Below are 15,551 nucleotides of genomic sequence, written 5' to 3' on the forward strand. Positions count from 1 at the left end.
CTACGAAACACGAAGTTCGTATCGTATCGCACCGTTTCTTTCACTCGCGCAGTAAATGATATAAGCGTCAGCGGGACGGCAATATACGAAGTTCGAGGTTTGCACTTCGTGGTATAGGGCCAGCAGGGCTACTACGAAATTCGAAACTCGAAGTTCGTGACGTTCGGTCCCTCTCGCTCTCGTATTAAATAGTGGCTACTACGAAACTCTTAAGTTCGTATCGTACCGTCTCTCTCGCTCTCGTATTAAATAGTATAAGCTGTTCAAGTGATGTGAATGTGACTTGTGTGTCAAACTTGTCAAAACCGAGGATGCGGAATTCTCGTTCCGTCAAAAGATTCTCTTGAATAAACTTAATTTCCACTTAGAGCTCATGAGACGCGATACAATTTGATATCTGCATCCGGATTTCAAAATACTAGCAGTTATAAGATGGAACAGTAGAATTCGCTATGGACGACACAGAAAGTACTACTACATCGGCCGATGAGAACACAGGCAATTTGTGCGACAATCCTACTAGAGACACGCTTGCTGAGGGCCTATTGGGACTTTTGAAGCCTACAGTTGACCAGCTGGATGAACGGGTTAGAGCCACTAGGTAAAACTTCACTGTTATTATCTTTCAACTTGCTAGATGGTGTGGTTTTTTTTTTTTTCAAAATATAGCCAGTGAAACTATCTAGCAATAGGGACACAGGAGTGCATAGCTTTGTTACGTGATACCTACGATTATGCCTGAGGATTATGCACTCCGGAGCTTCAGTAACTCCTCTAGCCCCACTGTCAATTCATGTACTTAGAAACAAATCTAAATATCAGTAGCATGTCACCTATAGTTACATACCTCATTACCATGCCGTTTTTAACCCTCGACACAAAAAATGTATGTTAGTCTGTGTCTGTCTGTGGCATTGTAGCTCTTAAACTGATGGACCAATTTGAATGTTTTTTTTTTAATTGAAAAAAGGTTTTCTAGTGATGGTTCTTAGACATGTCAGGTTCAGCCGTTTTTGATATATTAAACTTTGAAGTGACAAAGTGGGGGGGTTTTCCAACTTTTTTTTACATTACAATCATCTTTTGCAGGATATCACAATTAGAATTAAGGCAGCAGATTGATTCATTGAATGAAGAGCTCCAGAAAGTAAGAGAAGCTCTGAACAATCATCCAGACTTGGATCCTTATGTGAAGAAGCTTATTGCTTGCAAGCACAAAGTCACTGTAGTACTCAATGTCCTACAAGCTTCTCAAGTAAGTCCAACCATGTTATAATAACTGGCAATTATATTCACACATTAATTATATTTTGACTATGAATTATATTCAGTACCAATGCATAACCAGTAGCAGCGCTTTTCCCCTGTGTAGCAAAAAGCTGTCTTCAATTAGAATGAGCCGAGTTTCTAGGCACTGTATGTGTTAATGTGAAGGTTTTAAAGCTGTTTATTTTATTTTCAGGATAGACTGAATGATATAAGACGCATGGTCATCAAAGAAAAAGGTGTTCTGACTATATCAGAATCCCAGTCACAAAACCCCATAGACAGACCAAGTGGCAGTGGAATAGTCTCTGAAAAAGGTAGCATCAACTAACCATGGAGACTCCATATCAAAACCACATTGACAAGGCTGAATTTGACCATGTGTATGAACCGCTGAAGACAGCTTTCTTCTCATAGATGCCTTAGAAAAAGATCTAGAGTATTTGAGATTAAAAAACCCAACATTTTGTCTTGAAGTTGGTTCAGGAAGTGGAGTGGTTATCACAGCATTTGGCATGGCATTTCCAAAAACATTTTGTATGAGCACTGATATTAACTTTAAAGCTTGTACACTGTCGCAGAATACGGCTACACATAACAATGTAATGCTTGAAGCTATCAATATGGATTTATGTGGATGTTTTCTTGATGAAAAGTTTGATGTTATTATTTTCAATCCACCTTATGTTGTAACCGAATCTGATGAGTGTGGAGGGACAGATATAACTGCTAGTTGGGCAGGAGGGATCAACGGAAGGGAAGTTACAGACAGAGTACTTGACATGATACCAAAGAAACTAGCCCCTGATGGCACTTTCTACCTTCTGTTGATAGAAGAAAACATTCCACAAGAAGTTATCAAAATTATGTCCAATTATGGATATAAGTCAGAAGTTGTAATTAAGAGGAGAGTTAGAAATGAACAGCAATTAGTATTGAAGTTTTATATGTAATAATATTGTATATTTATTATATTATACAGAAAAACATTGTTCAGTTATACATATAAGATAACATCTGTTAAGCAATAACTACTATTTTATATTAACTCTTGAGATTTTTTTTCACTGCTTCTCCAAACTCTTTAGCTCCTTGTTCATTTTCAGCATAGCCAGGCAGTGTACTGCAAAGTTTGATCCAACGCTGGATGTTAGGGAATAATGAAATGTCCCAGCCCACAGCCTAAGAAAAAAAAACAATTCATAGAATTACCAGCAACCTATAATAATAATCAGGGTTCGGATTTTTTCATTGCATGTTAAGATGATAGAAAACTATTGAGTCAATATTAAAATAAAACTTTAGTCATATTCATACTCATTATCATTCATTTAAATATCAGAAAAATATTATAAATAAAAATGCTAAATGTCACACCATGTTTATTACATTATGGACCAAATAATTATTTGTATTATGAACATTAAGTAAGCTCCTTGTTTGTAATATCCATAGAGCATGTACAGTAACAGGAATGAGTGCTTCTTAATCATGTTATTATGCCAATCATTATGAAAAAATAAAAAATATTATTTTTACATTGAACATGAGATGCCGTCGCAATTATAAACGCTCAAACTGTATTATTGGACGTAAATATGCCAAACGAGCTTAGTTTTCTAAAAGATAATTATGAACTTATCGTTGAATTGATCACAAAATTACAGTGTACCAATATTTCTATAAAGCGAAGTTTTCAAATAATAGATGAGGTTAGGCAATTTTTAACAATTTTTGGCGCTGAGATCGTTAAAGATAAATTGGAAAAAGTACTCAATACGCGAATATACCAAAATATGCTAGACTAACGTCCATTGACGTAGAATGATATTTTTCAAGTCACAAGTGGATTTTTAACGAATATAGAACCCGTTTTATTCCTGAAAACATGGAAAAAGTGGCCATTATTTACTCATATCGAAAATACAAACTGAAATATAGATGCATAGAAAAACCAGAAAAATAAGACCAGCGCTGGGAATCGAACCCAGGTCCTAGGCATTCCGTGCCATGTGCCATGTACCACTACACCACCACTGGACAGTGATACAGACAAGAATTTCTGGGCACGTATTTGAATATCGAAATTTAAAATATCTAAGGTTAAAACGTCGACGGACAAAATATCGAATGATCTAAATATCTACTGTCATTATATCGACGTCTGGAATTTCTAAAAACGAAATATCGAACGGCTAAAATATCGAAAGTTCAAAATATCTACAACCGAATGATCAATATATGTTAATATCGAAACACAAAATATCAACCGTCAAAAAACCAAATATTAAAATATCGAAAACTGAAATAGCGAAGTATATTTCATATCAAGAAAAATGCATAGAACTCGACTCAGGCACTCTTACGGACCTTAGAATCGTTCGAAATTTCAATTTTCGATATTTTATACGTCGATATTAGGATTTTCGAAATTTTAGCATTCGATAATTGTACCGTTCGATAATTTATACTTTCGACATTTTGAATTTCGACCTTATGATCGTTCGACATCCTGATTTTCGATATTTTGACCGTCGACGTTTTAACCTTAATTTCGATATTCAAATACGTGCCCGAATTTCTCCTATGCACCACATATCTCAGCTTGTTTTGTTTTTTTCTTATTTAGTCATTTAAGCAGCGACACTAGCGATATCTATGCTGTCGCCCTCAACGAGAAACTTTCAGCACCCCATTGGAACTAAGCGCTCACCCAGGCAAGAGATGTTGTTAAGTCAATTAATTGTTTTTTTTTTTTGGAATCTTTTTGGTATTTTTTATTTCATTTCCATTTTTTTGTTACTTTTACGGTCATCCCGTAAAACCCATAAAAAAAACCATTATTTACTCATTTTACAATTGCAAATTCTGAAATGGACAATACACATGTCTCATACCATGTGAAGATTTTGAAACACTCATTTGTGTAGCTACATGCTCTATGGTATGGATCAGTATACACACACTCATCTATGGTATGGATTACAAACTAGCTTACAACTTAGCTTGTACTTATGTTCATATTATTTTTATTATTTGGTCCATAATGTAATAAACATGGTCTGGCATATCACATTTTTATTTATAATCAATTTCAATTCAATTCTTGTAAGTATAGCTCCAAGAATTGAATTGAAATTGATTATAAATAAAAATGTGATTTATAATCTTTTGCTGATATTTAAATGAATGATAATGAGTAAAATCATAAATCATTTATTTGTTTACCAGAACATAGTCTTTTACAATGAAAGGTGGTAAATTAAATATTTTATGTCCAATACATTCTGCTTTAGTATGAATATGACTGAAGTTTTAATTTTAACATCAACTCAATAGTTTTCTATCATCTTACCATGCAATGAAAAATCCGAACCCTGATAATAATTATGCATTTTATTTACACTTAAAAAAATGTTATCACAAAAACCAAGAAATAAAAAACTAAAACTAACTTATTTAGAGCCTAAAAGCCTATATTTACAACACACCACACAGATCGCTTCTTTAATGATGATTTAAACTTATCTATTTAATACTTACCAAAATGCTTGACAATGATGCATAGATGGATGTATCTGCTATAGTAGGGTTGTCCCCTGCCACCCACTTGCTGCTCTTTAGGAATTCCTCCAAAAATCCAAGGGTGACATTAAGGTCATTCTTTAAAGGCTCTTTAATTTCTGTCACTCCTTGAAAAAGAATTGGGAACTAAAAAAATAAACAAACATTTTTACATGTTATATACCATAGGTTTACTTACAATTAACACTATTTTGTCAAGCAATTTAAGTAGTTTTAGCTAGTCTTCATGTAGCTATGTTCCTAGCTTTATCAAATTACTTACACAAATAGCTCGAATTTTCACGTACAGAGACGAGCTATCGAAATGCAATCTCTGATTTACAATGGCGCGACGTTTCAAATCTTTTGGATAAAGTTCATCATCCTTTCCATACTTATCTGCCAGATAGCAAGCGATCGCGCGGCTCTCCCAAATAACAAAGCCATCGTCATCCAAAGTCGGTACACAGTGCTGAGGATTAATTTTTAAGAAGTCTTCTTTAAGCTGTTCTTTTTTAAATAAATCAACTATTTTAATTTCCACCGGAACATCGATTTGTCTGGCCGCAAGTAGAGCGCCTCGACAAGGTCCGCTTATTGGGAAGTGATAAAGAACTATTTTAGGAGACATTGCAAATTGAACACAAACTATAAAGAGAACTTGAAGTCTCACAGGTCCAGTTACACAAAAACGTGAGAGCGATCAGACGGATAACGAGCACGAGCAAAGTGAAAGGATGGATAACGGATAGATGGATGGAAACATGGAAAATACCGGTTGAGTTGACTAGAGGAAGGCAAGCAACGTGTTGAATGAACGTGCCGTGGACCTACATTTTGTTAAATGGAGACAATAAAAAAAAACTAGTCATCTCTTTTTCCCAATTCTCTCTCTTAGCAAACTTCAAACATTCTCAAATAATATTGTTGTTTATTTATTTGTTTTTGTAAGGTTTTTGTACAATTTGGTTTGTGTAAGCAGTGTTGCCAATGCTTTTATATAAAAAAAAAACAGTCTGTCTGTCCTATACATTACAATACTTACTCTTTGCTTTCATTTGAATAATTTGTTTTGGTTACGTTTTGTTTTAGTTGTCATAATTTTACGTTAATTTAACCAGGCTAAATCACAGTTATGGACTCAGATAGATTTAACCGATGTAGGTTATGTTTAAGAGCAGACGACGCGTTAACTAATATTTTTCAGAAACGAGGTGAAGTAATGTTATCAACTGAAATAATGTCCCTAACCAAAGTAATGGTAAGGATATATTATTCTTATTATACTTATTTCATTTACTGGTTGAAAACTTGTCAATTCCACCTTGCAGATTATTCCGGATGATGGCCTACCAGACAAAGTGTGCTCGGCGTGTGTACGAAAACTAGATGATTGCAGTGATTTTGTAAAACAGTGTGAAAGTTCAGATTTATATCTTAGAGGATTCATTAAAAATAAAGATAAACATGCCAATGACATCACGATAAAAAAATACTCTGATATCAAGGACGAGCCTGATGGGGACACTGACCTTTTTGAGGATATTTCCGAAGAAACTTCAATTTTACACGAAATTGTACTAAAAACTGAAAACACTGCAAAGCCTGATGTGCATATAAAAAACAGGAAACCTAAGAAGGCACAGAAAGAGCAATGCTCCACGTGTGGGAAGGTTCTGTCTTCAAAGTAGGTTTATTTTTCAAATTTTAATTAATTATCTGCATGTTCATTTCTGTTGATGATCTGATTTCGATTGATGTAGTGTGATATTTTCAGGTTTAGGTTGAAAATGCATCTCCGAATACATACTGGAGAAAAGCCCTATGCATGTCCACATTGCGGCAAGAAATTTTCTCTGTCACAGAATTTAAAAGTGCACTTACGGACACATACAGTAAGTGAAAGAAAAAGGTTATTTAAAAAAAAAAACAATAAATATCATGGGACAATTCACACCAATTGACCTAGCCCCATAGTAAGCTTAGCAATGCTTGTGTCATGGGTACTAAGCAATGCCTAAATATAATATAATTATATAGATATAGATATATACTATACATAAATATATATTAAACAACCAAGACCCGAGAACAAACATTCATATTTTTCATACAAATATCTGCCCCGACACTGGAATCGAACCTGGGACCTCAAGCTGGTCGTCTTAAGGTTATTTTGGTTAATGAAAATTAAAGGTAATATTGAATTACAAGTAACATTTAATTATAAATACCTATGCTTTTGCATATTTCCAGGGAGAGAAGCCTCTAGTGTGTACAGTATGTGGATTATTGTTTGCACATTCTTCAGGACTGTCAGCACATCAGAGGAAGCATTCCGGCCAGTTGCCCTACCCCTGCACCTTATGCTCTCGTAGGTTCCGCACAGTTGGGCATTTACAGTACCATGTGAGGTAATTAACACATTACAATAATCTGGTAAACATTATGTTTCCATCTTGGTTCCATTTTGTTTTTTTCTTCATCTACAATCAGTTATTAGACTAACTAGATTGTCCGCTTCAATTTCTCCATGATGACATGTGTTATATTAATAGGTATAGTGTAGATAAATTTTTAGTATTTTTTATTATTTATTTTTCTACAGGCGACACACAGGCGAAACGAGTTTTGAATGTGACTCATGTTCACGCGCTTTCATAACTCGAACTGAGCTGAAGCAGCACATTTTATCCCACACAGGAGAGAAGCCCCACGTCTGTTGTGTTTGCGGCGCCCGCTTCGCACGCGCTTCGAACCTGCGAAGACATGTCAGGCATCAGCATAATGGAGACAAACCCTACACTTGCCACATATGCTCACATAAATTTGCACAAAAGTCTGACTTTGAAAGGCATAAAAGAAAACATGATAAACCAAACTTAAATTAAGTTTAATGAGGGCTATCGTTTTTTGTCTCACTAGATGACGCACTGTTGCGTGAGGTTTTTAAGTGTGGCTTTCAGAGTCTGTTATTACGGGCGTTAAACAAAGTTTAGATTAAAATCATATTTAAAACACCTTAAAATCGTACATAAAAATATCCAGCACCAGTGTTGGGGACTACCCGTTTTGTTCGGAAAAAAAGGGAGGACAAAATTTCCAAAAGACAAAAATGTCTCAAAACACAGACATTCATTGCCCGTAACGCATAATTGCCATAATTAATTTCAGGTAATGCAAAATATTTCACAAAAAAAATCTAATTATAATAAACCCGCGTAGCTCACCAAAAACTATGAGATTTGACATTTCGGAGACCTCACGTACACTAGCGCCTCTAGCGGCGAATTCATTCGCGATAGCCCTCATTGTATTAGTGTTATTTTATTATGTAAATAAACAATTTTTTATAGGTTTCCTTTGCTTATTTTGTCAATGTCGACGTAGAGGCACAAGCAGCTGCAACAAGAGCTGGTGTTGGTTTTATTTGGGGCCTGGGCCATACTTCCCATGGTAGCACCGTGTGAATTGGGAACTTCACACACATCATTGAATCTTTTTGTAGACGAGTTGCACAGATTTCCTCACGATGTTTTCCTTCACCGCAAAGCTCATGGTAAATTTAGAGTGAATTATTTTATTAGTACAATCAAATTTATAAATTCGTTCGGATTTATAATTTGATAGAAGATAATTTGTAAATAGCAATTTGCATATTTTGTTTTTAGGTCCGCCCGGATTGCTACCACCATCTTGCTCGCTAATTCTGCCGTGAAGCTGCTGCTTGCACTGTTGTGTTTCGGCGTGGAGAGTGACAGCCGGTGAAATTACTGGCACTTGAGGTATCCCGTCTTAGGGCCCAGCCACATGTCCACGTTGCAGCGTCGTCAACGTAAAACGGTGCGGCGCCCGACGCGTCACGGTGCCGCGCCGTGGAGTTATACGGCGTCGTGACGTGAACGTAAAACGGCACGGCGGGGAGAAACGGAGCGGAGGTAGTGGAGCGGAGAGCGGAGCGGAGGTAGCAGAGCGAATACAGTGGAGTAAAGCGGAGACGGCAGAGCGGAGCGGAGTGGAGGCAGCGGAGCGGAGTGGTAGTGGAGCAGAGCGGAGGCAGTGGAGTAAAGCGGAGGCAGTGGAGTAACGCGGAGGCAACAGAAAGAAGCGGAGTTCCGCTGCCTCCGCTCCGCTCCACTGCCTCCACTCCACTCCGCAGCCTCAGCTCCGCTCCGCTGCCTCTGCTCCGTGGTCCTCCGCTCCGCTGTCTCCGCTTTACTCCACTGCCTTCGCTCCGCAGCCTCCACTCCGTTGTCCCGCTCTGCTCCGTTGCCTTCGCTCCGCTGCCTTCGCTCCTTGCTTGTAGCTTGTAAAAATGCATTAAAATAGGTGGCGACGTGCTGCGTCCGGCGACGCGCCGTTTTACTTTCACGTTCACGACGCCGTATAATGTGCATGTGCACCGCGCGGCACCGTGACGCGTCGGGCGCCGCGCCGTTTTACGTTGACGACGCCGCAACGTGGACCGGAGGCCTCTAGGTTGACAACGCATCTGCAATACGGCTGGTGTTACAATGTTTATAGGCGGTGGTGATCTCCTACCATCAGGAGACCCACTTGCTCGCTCGTTTGTCATCCATTCGAATAAAAAAAATAGACACATCAAGATGGTTTACATTTTGTTGAGTAAGCGGAGGCAACGAAGCGAAGCGGAGCTACCTAGACAAATAGACTTTAATAATAAAGTACCTAATAGGTATTAATTTTACCGTTCAGCATTAGCAGGAAGTTGAAAAAATTACAATGTCTGGTTTTATCACCGTTGAATTTAGGCACCCGTAAACACTGCAGTATACACGTTCTCGTGACGCCGCCATTATTAGATAAAATATTATAGTACCTATTTACTTAGTACCGACTCGACTAGCAACCGGAATGCGCGGCGCGCGGCGCGGCACTGCGTAGTTTTGTCTTGCGAAGATTGGTTAGCGTTTAGCGACCGTGTAAATAACGCTTGGCTGTGTGCGTGCGGCGATTCGGGCGCTAGTATGAAGTTGAAATACTGCCTAGTTATGTGTATTGTGAAGGTGATTTTTTCCACCGGCGAGGCGAGGCGAGAATTAAAATCGCACTGGCCCTTTTCCACTAAAAATTTGCGTTACTAGCTATCGCGAGCCCGCGCGAGCTCGCGATTGACATTAATAGTCCCCGCGAGGGTTAAAAAGTGGGTAGGTACCATCAGCCAAGTAAGTGGTCTACCACCACTGATGTATTTCTACCACCCAAAAGTTGATAATCGTTTGCATGTCATAAAAAAATTATGCCATAAATATCAAAGACGCCATATCCACGAGTCAGTTGAAAACGGAGACCCTGCTAAAGTTTGGAAATTTCTTAAATCACTAGGAGTTGGTAAATCTCAGCATAAATCTATTTCGGCTGATATTAACATTGATCAGCTCAACCAGCATTTCTCTTCTTCGGCTATGTTCAGCGGATCTGAAAAAGACAAAACTCTGACGTATCTTTCAACGTTACCAACTTCTGATACTTCTCCTTTTTATTTTAATCAATTTACCGACAGTGATGTTAAGAAGAGCATATTATCCATCGCTTCGAACGCTGTTGGTGTCGATAGTGTAAGTCGTGCTATGATCCTCCCTCTCCTTGATATACTTGTCCCTGTCATCACTTCTATACTTAATAATTCTATCACATCGAATGTATTTCCTTTAGTATGGAAAGATTTTTTTTTTTTTTTTTATTCGACTGGATGGCAAACGAGCAAGTGGGTCTCCTGATGGTAAGAGATCACCACCGCCATAAACATCTCAACACCAGGGTTTTGCAGACGCGTTTGCAACCTAGAGGTCTAAGATGGGATACTCACGTGCCAGTAATTTCACCGGCTGAAATTATTCCCCTACCTAAAAAGTCCAGTCCATCATTCTTTTCTGACTACAGACCAATTTATATTCTTCCTTACCTGTTAAAAATTTGGAGCGTCTTGTACATCAACAATTATCGTCTTATCTAACCAGAAACGACCTCCTCAATCCTTTTCAGTCCGGTTTCCGTCCTGGTCATAGCACGGCAACCGCACTCGCGAAGATCACCGATGACATTCGAATGGGTATGGATAATAGAAAGCTTACTGTTTTAACTCTATTGGATTTCAGCAATGCTTTCAAAACTGTTGATTTCGATATTATGCTTGGAATTTTACGCTCTCTTAACATATCTCCTGCGGTTATTGAATGGTTCCGTAGTTATTTAGTGGGTCGTCGGCAAAGAATAAAGGTGGAAGATTCTAGATCTTCTTGGTGCAACACTCTTGCTGGTGTACCACAAGGTGGAGTGTTATCTCCATTATTATTCTCTATTTTTATAGATTCTATTTCTCATAATCTTCTCTCTTCGTATCACCTTTATGCTGATGACCTACAAATCTATTCTCAGGGCGTGCTTGGCGATCTTCCGTTGGTTATCGAGTCTGTAAACTTGGATCTAAAAAAGATTTTAAAATGGAGCCAACGATTTGGCCTGATTGTCAATCCGACAAAGACCCAGGTCATTGTCATTGGTAGCTCGAGACTTGTCCCAAGAGTCGATTTTGCGTCTCTGCCACCGGTGCTTTTTGACGGAGTACTAATACCGTTTGCACATCAGGTCAAGAGCCTGGGTGTTATTTTCGACCGCACTCTCTCATGGTCTCCTCATGTGTGCGAGGTGAGCAGAAAGGTGTTGCTGCGGTGGGATCTTTAAGACGGCTTCAGAATTTCCTACCTTTTGCTACCAAGGTTGCGCTTGCTCAAACTTTACTGCACCCTATTTTCGACTATGCTGACATTTGTTATCCCGATCTCTTAGAAGAGCAGCTTAACAAACTTGAGCGAATTCAAAATCTATGCATTCGGTTTATATTTGGTCTACGTAAGTTCGATCATGTCTCTAATTTTCGATCACAGCTCAAGTGGCTCCCAATCCGCTTTCGCCGTAACTCTCACATTCTTCACCTTCTTTACGGCATTCTCTTTAACCCTGCAACTCCTCGCTACCTCAAAGAGCGATTTAGCTACGTAACTTCTATTCGATGCTCTCAGAACTTTCTCCTTTCCGTGCCTCTATCTAACTCCAAATTCTATGTATATTCTTACACTGTCCAGGCTATTCGGTTGTGGAACTCCTTACCGATTGACTTACGACGCGCAAAGTCTTTGTCACTATTTAAATCTATGCTTAAGGAGCACTATCTGTCATCTTGTAATTATTAGCCTTATTATAATTTATTTATTTGTTGCTGTTTATCTCACTACCTATATTTATTTTGGACGTATATTATATGTACGATATAATTATGTATGTATTCGTAGATGTATTGCTGTTACGTTTAAATTTTCTTATCTACTTTTGATGCACCACCTGTTGTAAACTAGTCCTTCCTTCTTTCTGTAAAAAAGGTTGCCTGGAAGAGATCGCTCTTAAGCGATAAGGCCGCCTATTGCTCACCTTGTAATATTTTTCTGTGTATCTGTTTTCTGTATCGCTTACTATGTCTGGTGTACAATAAAGAGTCTTTGTATTGTATTGTATTGTATGTTCTCAGTCACTTGCTCCAAGTTGAACGAGTTTCATGGAAGTATGAAGCGTTTATAGAATTCGGTATTGACTATTTTGTGTATGTTTTTATAAATTAAAACTACACAATGCCTGTTTATAGAATAGAAAAACAATTTTAAGCTACCTTTACAAATAACAAAGTTATTAAGGTTTGAAATTCAAAGATTAGACAGAGAAAGACATACTGGCAATGTGACGTCACACGCCAGTACGCCATACTTGCTGCATAGAAAACGCGTTTGAGAGAGAGAGACAGGTATATAGATTTTTCAAAAAATCACTATAAATCCAATTTCCAACCGATTTTAAATTTTCTCTTCGCTAAACACTATCTGTATATCTATATTTTCATAATAATATTAAGATATGGCAAAATCAGGAGTTGTCAAATACCGTATTATGTCTGGATTAAAGACTCAAAATAAGTTTTTATTGTGTCAAAACAAGCTTTTTGCTCACTGTACGTAATATTTCTTGACTGTATCTACCTACTTACATCTAAATTTCAAGTCAATTTGAACACTAGGATTACGAGTAGATCAAAATTAACTTATGGTAATTACAAGCTTGAAAAACTAGGCATTTTAATTTACCAACTCCTACTTAGCTGGGCTCTATCGAAAATATTGCCGGTGAAATTACTGGCACTTGAGGTATCCCATCTTAGGTCTCTAGGTTGTCAACGCATCTGCAATCCCCCTGACGTTGCAGGTGTCTATGGGCGGTGATGATCTTTACCATCAGGAGACCCACTTGCTCGTCTGCCATCCAGTCGTAAATACATAGCTAGCTCGCTGATTTCAAAAGTTGTCCGGACCATTTTTAAGTTCGGTCTCATGCTAACCTCAATATAATATTAAGTAATACTAACATATTATGTAGCCACATGAGAATGTATTGGTAATAATTACTTGTTTGCTAAACTCTTGACAGACTGGTCGTGATCGTCGGTTGAGGATGATAATGATAATAATAATGATAATTTATTTATTTACAGAGAACAAGGTAAGTACAAAATAAACAGTTCTAAAGGTATAGAAGGCTCTCACATTCTGCCGCGATTGCGACTTGTAAAATTAACACATTAATTAATTAAGGGAACTATTTTTTCTTTCACTTAAATTTAGATTTGTCACTAAACTGCGATACCCTAATTATTATATCTATCCCTAAGAAATATATTGGTCATCAAATTAATCAAATCTGTCTCTAAGTATGAGTCATCAGATTAATGTAAACCTGTATCCTAAATTACAGTTTGATCATCAAAATTCGATCACCAAAATAGATCTGTCTTTACTAGCTTTTTACAAAAACGGGAGAGATGGGTCCATTCTATTCTACAACCACACAGTTCAACGTGCATTACTCAAGCTCCAAACAAACTTAACTTAATTTAACTAAACAAACGGTGGGAAAGCAAGCGGAAAGTTCTACAGTATCAACGCCTCTAAGTCTTCCAACAATAAGGTTTCAACTTTCATCAACATCCAAAGAAATATCAACTCTAAGTCTGCTGAAATAGAACTTGAATTACGACTACTAGTGAATGTTATTTGGAGCCTTATTCTCGTGAGGGTCAGTGCTAACACAAGGTCAGTAGGAGGTCGCAGATCAGGCGGGAAATTAGGATTTACTGACGAGTATTACGTAAAGTAAGTAGATTCGATGATTATATATAAAACTGACCAAGGCGAGTCCAACTCGTGTCGAGGGTTCCACAGAAATTGTAGGTCCTACATCTATGAAGGATGAGAGGAAAGGAGTGTAATCATGACGTATGAAGAGTGTAAGAGATAGCATGAGTTGTGAGTGTGTGAGAGTGACAGAGGAAGAATGAATAAGCAGCAGGTGTATTTTATTTTAAATGTAGAACGGGGGATTGCTAAGCGACGGAAGATGAAAGACGTGATTTTGATTTGGTTATTTTGGAAATTTCGAATTATATTTTATTTACCTATCGCCTCTCAAACAGAGGGTCGTGGGTGCAAACCTCAGCTCGCACCTCTGAGTTTTTCGAAATTCATGTGCGGAATTACATTTTGAAATTTACCACGGCTTTGCGGTGAAGGAAACATCGCGAGGAAACCTGTACAAACCTGTGAAGCAATTCAATGGTGCGTGTGAAGTTCCCAATCCGCACTGGGCCCGCGTGGGAACTATGGCCCAAGCCCTCTTGTTCTGAGAGAGGCCTGTGCCCAGCAGTGGGACGTATATAGGCTGGGGATGTGATGAGTATTATTTTACGATCCTACATCTATGAATATATAGTGGTAGCAGAGCCAACTACACGCAGTGGGTCATTTGATCATTTTAAATAGTTAGGTGAAGACAATAGACCGACAAAAAAAAATTTTAGAAATTGCCCCTATTGCCACTTCAACTTTTTTTTTATTCGACTGGATGGCAAACGAGTAAGTGGGTCTCCTGATGGTAACCCACCACCAGGAGCGATCACCACCGCCCATAAATATCTGCAACACCAGATTGCAGATATGTTGCCAACCTAGAAGCCTAAGATGGGATACCTCAAGTGCCAGTAATTTCACCGGCTGTCTTACTCTCCACGCCGAAATACAACAGTGCAAGCATTGCTGCTTCACGGCAGGATTAGCGAGCAAGATGGTGGTAGCAATATACTACTACTCTACTTATACACTCTTACTACTTGTACTTGTCTTCGAGCTATGTCGGTGACTTAAGTTCTTCTACGAGTTTCCGAATTCTGAATCCTGCACACACACACCACAACACATCGCTCTAAGAACAGGTAACCGTTGGGGGAGCAAAGTTCTCGAGTGGCGACCTCGAACCGGAAGACAAAGCCTTGACAAGCCTCCCTATTCAGATTTGACTGACTACCATGAATTTACGGCGCTTGCTTTTGAAACGATGAGGCGTGATCAACGGTTACGACAAGGGTGTTAAAAGACGTCCAGGAGGTACTTCTGGCTTCGGGGGACTAAGCTTTCTGGCGTCGCCAGCCGATGGCCCAGAAGGGGGGCAAGTTGATATGAAGAAGGAGAAAGATTTCGACGTACAGGAATGAACGATCAAGCAAGTCAGTCAAAGATAGGACTGGTTTGATTGCATTTGGCAACTTTTTTAGAATGTCTAGGGGGGGGCAGGTTATTCTGTTCAAAATAAAAAAGAAATCTTTC

General features: G+C 38.4%; 4 protein-coding genes across 5 annotated transcripts; 3 read left to right on the top strand and 1 right to left on the bottom strand.

Annotated features, from left to right (window-relative positions):
• Positions 1 to 276: 276 nt before the first annotated feature.
• On the top strand, positions 277 to 1,597 carry Snapin (SNAP associated protein). The gene is made up of 3 exons (XM_074097884.1): positions 277 to 601; positions 1,090 to 1,255; positions 1,463 to 1,597. Exons 1-3 carry the CDS (start codon positions 453 to 455, stop codon positions 1,595 to 1,597), a joined length of 450 nt encoding a protein of 149 aa, XP_073953985.1. The 5' UTR covers positions 277 to 452.
• Positions 1,598 to 1,599: 2 nt separating this feature from the next.
• HemK2 (HemK methyltransferase 2) lies at positions 1,600 to 2,314 on the top strand. Its single transcript, XM_074097883.1, is given in 2 exon segments — positions 1,600 to 1,654; positions 1,657 to 2,314. Coding segments are annotated over 2 exon segments (618 nt in total). The 3' UTR covers positions 2,220 to 2,314.
• On the bottom strand, positions 2,129 to 5,577 carry LOC141435231 (glutathione S-transferase 1-like). The gene is made up of 3 exons (XM_074097882.1): positions 5,114 to 5,577; positions 4,810 to 4,977; positions 2,129 to 2,448 (listed from the first exon to the last, which is right to left on the bottom strand). Exons 1-3 carry the CDS (start codon positions 5,459 to 5,461, stop codon positions 2,311 to 2,313), a joined length of 654 nt encoding a protein of 217 aa, XP_073953983.1. The 5' UTR covers positions 5,462 to 5,577; the 3' UTR covers positions 2,129 to 2,310.
• Positions 5,578 to 5,733: 156 nt separating this feature from the next.
• LOC141435229 (uncharacterized) lies at positions 5,734 to 7,829 on the top strand. 2 transcript variants are annotated; one of them, XM_074097879.1, is made up of 5 exons: positions 5,734 to 6,091; positions 6,162 to 6,517; positions 6,608 to 6,725; positions 7,087 to 7,244; positions 7,439 to 7,829. In XM_074097879.1, exons 1-5 carry the CDS (start codon positions 5,966 to 5,968, stop codon positions 7,719 to 7,721), a joined length of 1,041 nt encoding a protein of 346 aa, XP_073953980.1. In that variant the 5' UTR covers positions 5,734 to 5,965; the 3' UTR covers positions 7,722 to 7,829. The 2 variants fall into 2 exon arrangements, with proteins under 2 accessions (XP_073953980.1, XP_073953981.1); XM_074097880.1 differs by having other exon boundaries at positions 7,534 to 7,716.
• The last annotated feature ends 7,722 nt before the right edge of the window (positions 7,830 to 15,551 follow it).

Source organism: Choristoneura fumiferana, chromosome 14, assembly GCF_025370935.1.
Source record: "Choristoneura fumiferana chromosome 14, NRCan_CFum_1, whole genome shotgun sequence".
NCBI classification, from domain to species: domain Eukaryota; kingdom Metazoa; phylum Arthropoda; class Insecta; order Lepidoptera; family Tortricidae; genus Choristoneura; species Choristoneura fumiferana.

Coding starts and splice junctions, on each gene's coding strand:
- Snapin (XM_074097884.1), top strand. CDS start 453: ATGGACGACACAGAAAGTACTACTACATCGGCCGATGAGAACACAGGC. Junction 602..1,089: donor GAACGGGTTAGAGCCACTAG/GTAAAACTTCAC, acceptor CATCTTTTGCAG/GATATCACAATTAGAATTAA. Junction 1,256..1,462: donor ATGTCCTACAAGCTTCTCAA/GTAAGTCCAACC, acceptor TTTTATTTTCAG/GATAGACTGAATGATATAAG.
- LOC141435231 (XM_074097882.1), bottom strand. CDS start 5,461: ATGTCTCCTAAAATAGTTCTTTATCACTTCCCAATAAGCGGACCTTGT. Junction 4,978..5,113: donor TGAAAATTCGAGCTATTTGT/GTAAGTAATTTG, acceptor TTATTTTTTTAG/TTCCCAATTCTTTTTCAAGG. Junction 2,449..4,809: donor CATCATTGTCAAGCATTTTG/GTAAGTATTAAA, acceptor TTTTTTTCTTAG/GCTGTGGGCTGGGACATTTC.
- LOC141435229 (XM_074097879.1), top strand. CDS start 5,966: ATGGACTCAGATAGATTTAACCGATGTAGGTTATGTTTAAGAGCAGAC. Junction 6,518..6,607: donor GGGAAGGTTCTGTCTTCAAA/GTAGGTTTATTT, acceptor TGATATTTTCAG/GTTTAGGTTGAAAATGCATC. Junction 7,245..7,438: donor CATTTACAGTACCATGTGAG/GTAATTAACACA, acceptor ATTTTTCTACAG/GCGACACACAGGCGAAACGA.